We start from the raw sequence: 12239 nt of genomic DNA on the forward strand, positions 1-12239 counted from the left end.
GGTTTAATTTTCCATGGTGGCTTTCTTTTATTTATTGTTTGACAGCTGTCAAATCGCGGTTCCGGCGAGTAGGATAATTTAAGTTACCTTTTATCTTTAAACAAAGCGCACATTTGCGCAGTATCCTAGATCAAATATAAATAAATAAATAAAGACAGATCTAAAACTGACGATAAACATTATCAGTGTTACTACAAAACAAAGCCTAAAAGATAAACTATGTTTAAATATAATCCGTGTATACGAAAGAACTCCCGAAGGCCGCGGCGCTAATGTCGCAGATTCTTCATAGAATTATTATGACTTGTCAAGTTAGTTTCATTAAAATCCGCTTAAATTTCGTGGCGCTAAATACTATTTCAAACCTAGTTTTTTTTAGTTTGTGTTTTGTAGTAACACTGTATTTTTTCTATACATGATGATATGACAATATTTTTACATTTATAAATATGTAGTTACAGGCTGTGACATAATTGCTATGAGTCGGCTGTTATCCCTAAAAGTTTTAAAACTGAGCTAAGGATACCAGCTACCATCCAAAAGTTGTATACAAAAGCCAAAAGTGAGGGTGCTGACAATGAATATTGTTATAATAATATTTTAAGCCTTTTGCAACTAGACGCGTTGGTGTGAAGCATCATCCGTATCGATAGGAAGTAGGAACGCCACGGTTGCTGTAATGACGCCAATTTATCAGCGCGAGTTCGGAAGCTTTCCGCAGATTAAATGCTCGGCCGTTGCCGGCACCAATCTCGAAGCCGGTCGTTTTCTTTCACTGCCGAAATACAGAGCAAGGAATCGCGCTCGCTTGCCACTTACTAGATGTTTTGGCGACGAGGGGGTGCTGCTGCCAGACCTCTGTGGTCCAGTGGGTTTGAATCCATTATTAGGACATTACAGGCTGATCACCTTAATTCTCCGAAAGTAAGATGTCCGTGCTTCGGAAGGCACGTTAAGCCGTTGAACTCGGTTACTACTTAATGATGTAAGTAGGTAGTCGTTACACGAGCCATGTCAGGGGTCTTTGGCGGCTCAATAGTAGGTTTACTAATATGACGCCAGGGTTTGATGAGGTTAGTCATCCACCTCACAATCCAAACGATAGAAGAAGAAAGGATGATATCGGGGTGTCGAACTGAGCTTAGTACCCCGCTAGCCACAAGTTCATAGTGTGACTAAGGATCTTGGATGTTGGAAGTTGTTATATGTGTGCCACGCTGTGCAAACTTCGTAAGCGCGTTTCAGGGCACCTGCCAACGCCATCTGTTACATGTGGGCAGAACTAGCTGATCAACTAGTTGGGTTCGCCGCAATGTGAACATGTATTCTCTTTGATACTCTTAAATACCAGAAATGTGTTGTTGGGCATTCTCTTTATTTTAATGCTAAACTTAGCGCTCTCCATTTATCCGACCCAGTGGTGTTTGGTGGTGAAGGCAAATCTTCAACAGCTCTACTATAATCTATAAGTAGGTAATCGCGAAGTCAGCTGACATAATATTTTTTACGACTTTCACCTCTAGTAGAACTGAGTCGTATGTATGTTTCGTTGCTCTATGTTCACTGCCAATAAAGCGACTCCACAACTAAGGAAATGACGATTATCCGTTTTATTGTTTTTTGAATTACGAACGTTTTATTTTTCATAAGCTGTTGTGGTGTTTTATTGACGGTTTATTTTCGGAATAGGCTAGTTTCCAACTTGTCAAATCAGTTACTTTTTACTAGACGTCAAAACACGAAATTACTACTTATGGAATTTTTATGAAAAAAAATCCTGTAACGTCGTATAAAAGCGTGACCAAATGTCCCACTTATTATTACATTCTCCTTTATTTAAATTGATAAATAAGTTAAATAGAAAATAGAAATCGTTTTTTGTCGCCTTTAGATCTGTCTTTATTTAGTAATCAGAATTTCATAATTTATCTTTGACCCAAGAAACTATCCAATTCTTGTCATATTTATTACTCTATAGAGAAGTATAAATTTCAAACTTCGGTGAAATTAAATGACATTATTTAGTTTATTTAACATGTTGTTTTCAGTTTTAATTTTTATTCCCTGGTGTTAAAGCGCAATGTCCTTTGAATGTCCTTTCGCGTTCCGGACCGCTTATCCCGCTTTCCTGATTCTGTGTACAACAAACATAAATGAAACATTTTAGTCTTCTTCTTAATACGAACATTTAGGTTAATATCATAGTCTGAAAGTTAAAAGACCCTTATCTTGGAATCCATTAAAAGTTTTATTCTCAGTAATTATAACTCAATACATTCGCGGGTGATTCACGGTGACTATTTTAGGGAAATTTACAATTTGATCATTTTAATATTCAGAACATTCAATTATAATAAAATTGAATGTTCGAATTTCTCTATTTGAATTTCGAAACTTTTGATTTGTATTTGAGGTATATTTTTAGGACAGTATTCAATTAAATATGATTTTGAATCTTTTTTCTATTAGAAATCTATAGATTCTTAAAATTCGAATTAAGAACGTGATGTTTTTGAATGAATAGCACAATTTAAATGTACAGGCATTTTATTTGATAAATTAATGAAGATTTCCGTAGTCGGTATTAAGAAGGGGTGGGGGGGACTAAAGGCTTCAAAAATTCATGCGGATGTAAATAGTGTATAAGAAAAAAGTTATTGTCATATATTCATAAAACAAACACATACTGTCCGTGTCGCTAAGAAGGTCTTTCCATTGTAATTGTTTTGTGAGGAAACTACTCTGGGTAGATAAAAAGAAAACTACAATGTCTCGGGTCTATCTATATATTTCTATCACCTACCATCTCCCTAGCATTATCCCGTTTTTTACAGGGTCCACTTATCTAACCTGAAGATTTGACAGGTCCGGTTTTCTACAGAAGCGACTGCCTATCTGACCTTCCAAATCAAACCAACCCAATACAGATTAGGTCACATAGGTCCGAAAATGCATTTTTCGGGAATATGGGTTACCTCACGATGACCTTGACCGCTGATCACGTGATAATTATTTATAGTCCAAATATGAATTCGGAAACAAATTCGGCAATCATTGGTTTAGGCCAGTGCTGGATTCGAACCTGCGACCCCAAAGTGAGGGGCAAGCGTTCTACCCACTGGACTACCACGGCTTCTAGATATTACGTACCATTTTCTATTTTTAATACGAACCCCAACCCACCAACCCGCAGTGGAGCAGCGTGGTGGATTCTTTAAATATATTTTCTTACAGGTATGAACCCCAAAGAGCTTCGCAACACAAAGACCGGAGTTTTTGTAGGATCCTGCTTCTCAGAATCAGAGAAGACATGGTTCTACGAGAAGATGCAGGTCAACGGATTTGGTATCACTGGGTAAGTTGAAAAACAAACACGGCCCTACAAATAAACCTGGTGTAACTTTTTATACCGATCGTAACCTAAGAATAAGCACAATCGACAAATAAACTCTGAATAACTTATACCTTAGTGTAACGTCTCATACTATCGCTAAACCAACCCTCACCCTAGTTTAAGTTCGGAATAACCTAAAACTGACTGGTTTCTTCTCGGATTTTTTTAAATTATCTCCTTATTATCGGCTTATACCAGGTTTAATTTCCTAGTATAATCTTGAAATAAGGATGGAATTTTTATTTGTAAGGCCCACAGACTTTATATGTTACATGCAAACAGATTTAAACATAATTCTCTAAAACACCCTGAGCCGAAGTTCGCGCCCAACTGGGCACACCCTCAGGCTTGTTGTTTTAAATTTAGAATCAGATAAAACCCCTCAGTTTCAGTAATCGGAATTATTTATTCAACGTAATTATCATGGATAAACTTGTTGAAGGTAACATTTTTGAATTTACATCATTTCGGAAGGTGTTATGGCTGAGGAGAAGAAATGACAAGAAACTGCAACAGCAACACATCTTTTAAATGTTGTTTGTGTACAGTTACATATATTATGATAAATCTACGATAAGTCACGTCCAATAATATAGCCGAACTCCGTATTCTCTAAAAGGATGAGCAGGACTACAAGTTATCACAAAATAAATCATTAACCATTCTAAATTCATACCATAAACAACCAAATCTCCATTAATTATCCTTCCATAGTATTTTCTCTTACTTTTTTATCAATCTTACGTTCCGTTCTACTCACTTTCCTACACTCATTCTCTCTAGATATCCGAAGCATCCCTTTCTCCATTCTCGCCACTACAGACCTCCACCAATTACTACGTATTAGAACGGCAACTCTCCGCTCCCTACCAGCGTCTGAGCTAGGTTTACCTCACCCCCTCGAACATAGTTTAGACTTGAATCATATGGCGTCAGACGTCACACACACAGATGCGCGTGTACGATGACGTCAATGTGTGGTGTCTGTGTAAAACGAGGTTGTGTGTATGAAGTGTCCGGGATGTGCTACAGACTAGCGACGATGGTGTCGACGTACAGTTGAACGGTTCAAACCTCCTCTTTTTTTGAAGTCGGTTAAAAATAATCCAAAGCCATTTATTAATTACGCTCACAATTTTATTCGCGTTTTACATTCTCTCACGTTTATCACAGTAGGACAGGACTGCCGTAATTTTAAGCACTTTCATAACTTGATGGCGAAGCGAGCATAATGGAGAACATTCACTTCGAATGAAGTTCTGTAATCGTATTATGATCCGACGGGCACAATTCTCATTTCAAATTAAACAATGGACTTGTATTTAATGCCGGTACTGTTCAGCTGCAGTTTGTAAGGCTGAATGATAATAAATTAGCTTGGATAACACGTAGTGCATGAGATTAAAACGTTATTAAGTACTTACATAAACAGCCTATACACGTCCCACTGCTGGTCACAGGCCTCCCCTCAATCAACCGGACGGGGTATGTAGCATACTCCACCACGCTGCTCCACTGCGGGTTGGTGGAGGTGTTTCTGCTAATAGCCGGGACCAACGGCTTAACGTGCCCTCCGAAGCACGGAATCATCTTACTTTTTCGGACAATCAGGTGATTCAAGCCTGAAAAGTCCTTACCAAACAAAGGGCAGTCTCACAAAGTGATTTCGACAATGTCCCCATCGTGAATCGAACCCGGACCTCCAGATCGTGAGCCGAACGCTCTAACCACTAGACCATGGAGGCTGTTATATGATACATGGTGTAATTAATTGATTTATTTATTGTATAAGAGCGGCTACAATACGTCCTAACCTACGAGGTCCTTGTGTTCAGTTCCGCAACGCCGAGGGACACTACCGCGCGACCCATTGATGTTTTTGTGTATTCTTAAGTTATTCGAAATAAACTAAGTGTTCTAGTTCTCGGTGTTTCTCTTAAAAATGATTTATTTACTTCCACAGATGCTCGCGAGCCATGTTAGCCAACCGTATCTCGTACTGGCTCGGTGTGACTGGACCCTCTTACACCGTGGACTCAGCTTGCTCCAGCTCTTTGTATGCCTTAGAACACGCCTTTAGAGCCATCCGAGATGGTCACTGCGACGCCGCCATCGTCGGAGGGTCCAACCTGTGTCTACATCCTTATGTATCCTTGCAATTCTCCAGGTATGTTTTTTATTTTTTAAGAATTCAAGCCAGCCCAGTTGGTAGAACGCTTGCCTCTTAATTTGAGGTCGCAGGTCCGAATCCAGCACACGCCTAAACCAATCGTTGTCGAAATTGTTTTCGAATTCAAGTTTGGATCATAAATGATTATCACGTGCTCAGCGGTAAAGGAAAACATCGTGAGGAAACCTTCATTCCCGAGAAATGCATTTTCGGAGGTATGTACTTAACCTAACTTGTATTGTCAGGTTGGGAGGTCAGGCAGTCGCTTCTGTAAAAAATCGGACCTGTGAAATATTCAGGTTAGGTAAGCGGACCCTGTGAAACGCGGGGTTGCTGACTTAATTTAAGAGAGGCCTAATTGCGTTTATTTATTTTATTATGTTCATAATTGTACTAATGCAATTACTTTTTTATGACGAATAGACTGGGTGTGCTGTCTCCGGATGGTCGGTGCAAGAGCTTCGATAACAATGCTAACGGCTACGCGCGTTCAGAAGCCATTGTCGTTTGCTTCCTACAGAAAGCCAAGGATTCCAGAAGGTAAGCTTTTTTATTTATTCATTTCTTTTTCAGGTAAACAACAATAATAAAAATATCTTTAGGTAGGTAACATAGTTACACTTTGAATCGTCAATTTTTACATAACGAACGTCTCATCCACCTAAAACTACTGCAGCTTCTCACAACCTGTATAGCCGAGGAAAAGAAGCTGCAAGAAAAACCTCGGCACAGGGCCCTAGACGTTCTTTAAATAAATAAATATATAATAATATACATCAGTGTTAACTAATACGAGGTACACGCTAAGCCAATAACAGACTATCCCAACATAGTTGTAAACAAATTGTTGTCGGTAAGGGCATGATAAAATGTATCACTTACGCAATAATTACCAATACATAATGTTAATTCTGAATAGGAATGGAAAAATAATAATGAAAGAAATGACAGGAGTGAAAACCAGTGCAAAACCATGTTCTTACTTAAAAAAAGTAAAAATGCATAACAATTTTTGAAATTAGTTTCGGTATATTAGATATTTAATAACGTAGTTTGATTTAAGTTGCATTTTAGCAAAGAATAAGGAATAATACTACGTATAGAACGGCAGCTCTCCGCTCCCCACCAACGGCTGAGCTGAGTTTGCTTCACCCCCCTCGGTTTCACTTTAGTCTTCAATCGCATACGATTGACGCCATAGCGTCAGACGTCACACACACAGATACGCGTGTACTATAACGTCAACGTGTAGTCTCTGTGTAAAACGAGGTGTTTTGTATGTGTTTGTCTACTTGTAAGAAACACGTTGAGTGAAGTATTTTGGAATACAAGTAGAAGGTTCAGACGGGATTCGAACTGGCTCGCTAAGAGTCGTTACTTGAGCCATGTCAGGGGCATTTGGCGGCTCAATTAAAACCCTGACACTAAAGTTGCTGAGGTTGATAATCCACCTCACAAAGACAGACATTTTCAGACACAATCGGGTATGGATTTTAAAAGAACATTCGGTCTTCTGACTTTAAGATAATTTTCCTTCTGACCAGGGTATACGCCCAGCTGCTCCACGCGAAGACCAACTGCGACGGCTACAAGGAGCAGGGCATCACCTACCCGGCGGGGCACATCCAGAAGCTGCTCCTCAGAGAGTTCTATGAGGAGTGCTCCATCCCGCCCAATAGCTTGGAATTCGTCGAAGCACATGGCACAGGTAAAAAAAAAACGAAAAACACATAACATTCAAATATCTATATATATATATTGTATATATAGTGTATTGTTATCTATCTATATATATATATATATATATATATTGTTGTTGTTGTTGTTGTTGTCGTCAACAACAACAAGTAAAGAAAACACCGGTATAATAGGTGTAAATTTCAAAAGGGGCCTTTTGCATAAAGTCCACTCTCATTGGCGTAAACAGTCAACAGGCAAAGAACTTCTTATTTTTCCCGTGTCTCCTTTGAAAAGGTAAACAAGTATTATCAGGCTCTTAAAACAAAACCAGAACCTCACCTCTCCATTAAAACGCGAGAGCAAATGGAAAAAACATTAAAAATAGATGAGAAAACTTAAACACAGCGCTTGACGTAAAATTAAAATTTAAAACACGACGCTACGGAACATCCGCCAGCAGAGATGGTACAGTCATGAGCAATATAATGTACTTACCCACTTTAGGACTCTGTCGCACTAACATATTTGACATTTAGTGAGACTTACAGTTCAATTTGTCAAAAAAGTTAATGTGACATGGTACCAAAGTGTATTACGGTCACGAGCATTAATATGTAAGTGTATACATAATGCTCGTGACCGTACTTCTGAATGGGATATGAACTAGCTTGTATCGTTGTAGGTTTCCGAACGAATTATACACCTACTTAGGTACTTTAAAAAAACCTAAATATTGATAAATATTATTGTTGACAGCCACAGCCTCGGTGGTCTAGTAGTTAGAGCGTTAGGCTCACGATCTGGAGGTCCGGGTTCGATTCCCGATGGGGGCATTGTCGAAATCACTTTGTGAGACTGTCCTTTGTTTGGTAAGGACTTTTCAGGCTTGAATCACCTGATTGTCCGAAAAAGTAAGATGATTCCGTGCTTCGGAGGGCACGTTAAGCCGTTGGTCCCGGCTATTAGCCGTAAAAATACGTCCACCAACCCGCATTGGAGCAGCGTGGTGGAGTATGGAGCATACTCCAATGCGGGTTGGTGGAGGCGGTTGACTTAGGGGCGGCCTGTGCCTAGCAGTGGAACGTATATAGGCCGTTTATGTACGTATGTTTTATATATTATTGTTGAGACGACGGGTTGTTGGGGTAGCGATGCTAAGAAATTTATAGCGGAAATCGGACGTCGGTTAAGAGAGGTTGTCCACTGGTGTGCAGCGAGGAAATGCAGCTTGTGTAATGGGCACCTTTGCGCCCGCATTATTCAGGGGCGGACTTTTTGATTAGTGCAGCCAATAGCACAGTATCTAAACATAAATAAATAATTAATTATTTTTAATAACAATTTTATCAAATAATTAACAATAAACAAATTTGGCGATGACAAAACATAAAAATGGAAAATACAAAGAAAAAACACAGAGATCCCTGCTTAGTCAAACAGGCCCCCCTCGCCTCACCCGGCGCAAAGGTCTCCACAATTTTATTAAACCAATTAAATAATTGGGGGGATTATTTGACGATTAGACACGTAAGGTCTTGAATTGTTAATTTATAAGTTAAGATTACATAATTTGTGTTACCTTTATTAAATAATTATAATTATATTTATTAATTCCTAAATCTTTATTTTAAGAAAAAGGATATCATCGGTTTTCCATACTTCGCCCGGTCTAAATGAAAGTGTTGGCCAGATAAAAATATGTCGAAGCTATCGAGTAGATTCCCTTGAACATTTTTTAGTATGAGACCAAATTTTTTCTATTTAAATTATTTATGAAATTTAATAAAGAAAAATTTAATAATAAGTGCGACATTTTGTCACGTTTTCTATGACGTCACAGGTTGCTTTTGCATACAAATTCCATAGTAATTTCCTGTTTTAACGTTTAGTAAAGAGTAACCGATTTGTCTAGTTGGAAACTAGCCTATTCCAAAAATAAACCGTCAATGACACACCACAACAGCTTATGAAAAATAAAGCGTTCTTAATTCAAAAAACAAAAAAAAACGGATAATCGTCATTTCCTTATCATAATATCCGCTGAAGCCGCACGGTGCACCGGTGCAAGAACCGTCTAATGGTCTCAAGATAAATTGTAACGGAATCCGCTCACAATATTACCAGAGTAAGTTTCGATAACCCTTTGTGTCGCAAACTGGATTGCTACCAGTAGGAAGCGCTCCACCGGAAAACAAATACTGGTGCGACACGACGTTCGTGTTTCAAATGTTCAATTTAATCTCGAATCACTGACTGGTGAGTTTTTGAGCTTCGACTACTGTTGTACAATTTCAGCCCATTATAATATTGACATAGAATAAGAAATAATACTACGTATAATATAAGAAATAATAGAACGGCAGGAGGAGCTCGGCAGTGCAGCGGTAAACGCGCTCGATCTGCGATTGTTGAAGTTAAGCAACTTTCGCAAAGGCCGGTCATAGGATGGGTGACCACAAAAAAAATATAATATCATCTCGAGCTCCTCCGTGCTTCGGAAGGCACGTTAAGCCGTTGGTCCCGGCTGCGTTAGTAGCCGTTAATAACCACCAATCGGCCATGGCCCGCGTGGTGGTTTAAGGCCCGATCTCCCTATCCATCCATAGGGAAGGCCCGTGCCCCAGCAGTGGGGACGTTAATGGGCTGGTGATGATGATAGAACGGCAACTTCCCCCCCCCCTCCTTCCGGCTTTACCTAGGTCCTAAAACACAGGGCATCCTAGTTTAGGCTGCAGCCTCTACAAATGTTGTATTTTTGTATGTATTTATGTATCCATATGTTTTTGTAAATCATATATTTGATTCATTTATAACAAACATTATAGAAGGAAAAATTAAAGGGAAGAGGGGAAGGGGTAGACCTAGGATAACATTTATGAAACAAATAAAAGAGAAGGTGCAGGTCGTGTCGTATCGGGAGGTAAAGGTTTTGGCGGGAAGAAGAGAGGAATGGCGGTTACTCCACCGACAAGAGCGCAGCTCTTAAATAGAGAGAGAGAGAGATGTTTTTGTAGAGGAAATAAAGATTTACTTACTTACTTCATCCCCCCTCCCCTATCGAACATAGACTGTATAGTATGGCGTCTGACGCCACACGCACAAATGCGCGTGTACGATAACGTCAATGTGTGGTATCTGTGTAAAACGAGGTTGTTTGTATGACCAAACCACCATGCATGATGCGAAAGAATTTCCCGAAACGAGATCTTCATAATTATTATTTTCTCCAGGAACCAAAGTGGGTGACCCTGAAGAACTGCTGGCTATCGACGAGATCTTCTGCACGGGGCGCTCGGAGCCGCTCGCCATCGGCTCTATCAAGTCCAACCTGGGTCACAGTGAACCTGCCTCTGGACTCTGTTCTATTGCCAAGGTAGCTCAAATTTCAACTCCTAAAACCACTCAAAGCTTTAATGAGGGATTATCCAGGCCATGTTCTCCAAAAATATTATAGATGGCGCTATATACTCGTACCTTTAATGCGATAATTACCTATGTTCTCATTACTTGGTACATCATTATTCAAATATATGTAATGGCAGATGCATATATAAAAATAATTGTTGCTTGATATTTGGATCAGATATTATTATGTTGCTACCTATATTGCTTCTCTTTATTTTGATCTGAATAATATACGATGGAAGATGTGTTGTGCCTGGGTGTAATAACAAGGGTCATCATTTATAAGCAAAAACAAAAACAAAAGATGTATTATGTCTGTTATCCATGAAATTAGAAGGTTAGGTAAGGTTACAATCCAATCAAGGACGGATTAATTATGTAAACATGTCCAAGTCGTTAGTAATGTTGCTTTTGGAAGCCAAAATTAAAAACAAGAAACGAAAAGTGGGGGGTTAAAAAGGCCACATGAAACCAATTAGGATAAAAACGTTCCTAAATTTTGACAGTTCTCCATAGATACTGGTGCTGATTCCGGTACACACCATCTAAATTTATTTTAAGTTATACCTGTCATTTTCTTGTCCGCCGAAAAGGAAAGGGACGGGTAATAGACAGGCATAAAAATAGAACACACGTCAATTTTATAATATTTATAATAGTACTAACTTCTAAAATATATAAATATCAGCTTCCAAATTCTTGAATTTCAACGATAATAGTCTTAAAGTTATAATACCAACTAATAGTAAAAGTTTCTGCTGCCAGTCTCGACAAGATTAGCTGAAGAACCAGCTTAAGAATTTAAGTCAACAAAATTTCCCAAACATTCTTCGAGTTTGATCCGTTTTAGAGAGATAACCGTATCGCCATTTTTCATAACGAATCACATTTTCGATAGAAATGGAACTTTGTCGACTTTAACATAAAAATACCTAAATACTTAAATATTATTAGCTTTTGTTTTTGTTATACGCAACTCAACAGTTCACACTTATTTACATAGGTATTTCCAGGTTTATCACAATTTTAGGTAGTTTAAATACATTACATTACATAAGTTATTCACCATTTTATAGATGTACTTACAAGATGTTAGTGAAAAAACACTTGATTAACTCCCTCTCAATATTCTGTAAAGTGTCACTAATTAAAATTTATCATCCTGAAATTAAGAGGTACGACTATCAGACTGACTCCATTCCTGCAGACCCCTCCTAATTTTATTTTAAGTTATATCCGTCATTTTCTTGTTTTTAAAATTGTAATAGTATTTAATCATTGATTCCCTATTAGTGTCCATAAGTGTCTATTATAAGTCATTTTGTTTCTATCGTAAAATTAAATTTATGGGATATTTAAAGGTGACCACCTGATGAATCCTGACGGCTAAAATTAATTTCTAGTAACATAAAAAGTTCATAATATTATTTCTGAGTTAACGTTGAGTAAAACCCTGGACCCCACAATAAAGGGGACAAATGCGGCGACCTCAGAGACGACCCAAAGTACCAATATGTACACGCCATAGCCTAACGGGGCCAAATAGATCAAGATTAAAAATTGATTGATTGGCCAGAAAGCTGCTCTGGG

General features: G+C 38.5%; 1 protein-coding gene across 1 annotated transcript in view; it reads left to right on the forward strand.

Annotated features, from left to right (window-relative positions):
• The window catches only part of LOC126376082 (fatty acid synthase-like), a 53790-nt gene that overhangs the window by 17687 nt on the left and 23864 nt on the right, over positions 1-12239 (forward strand). The window contains exons 4-8 of the mRNA XM_050023253.1: positions 3235-3355; positions 5358-5561; positions 5988-6104; positions 7109-7272; positions 10475-10617. Coding sequence (XP_049879210.1) covers positions 3235-3355; positions 5358-5561; positions 5988-6104; positions 7109-7272; positions 10475-10617 — 749 coding nt within the window. The remainder of the gene's footprint in view (positions 1-3234; positions 3356-5357; positions 5562-5987; positions 6105-7108; positions 7273-10474; positions 10618-12239) is intronic.

Source organism: Pectinophora gossypiella, chromosome 20, assembly GCF_024362695.1.
Source record: "Pectinophora gossypiella chromosome 20, ilPecGoss1.1, whole genome shotgun sequence".
NCBI lineage: Eukaryota > Metazoa > Arthropoda > Insecta > Lepidoptera > Gelechiidae > Pectinophora > Pectinophora gossypiella.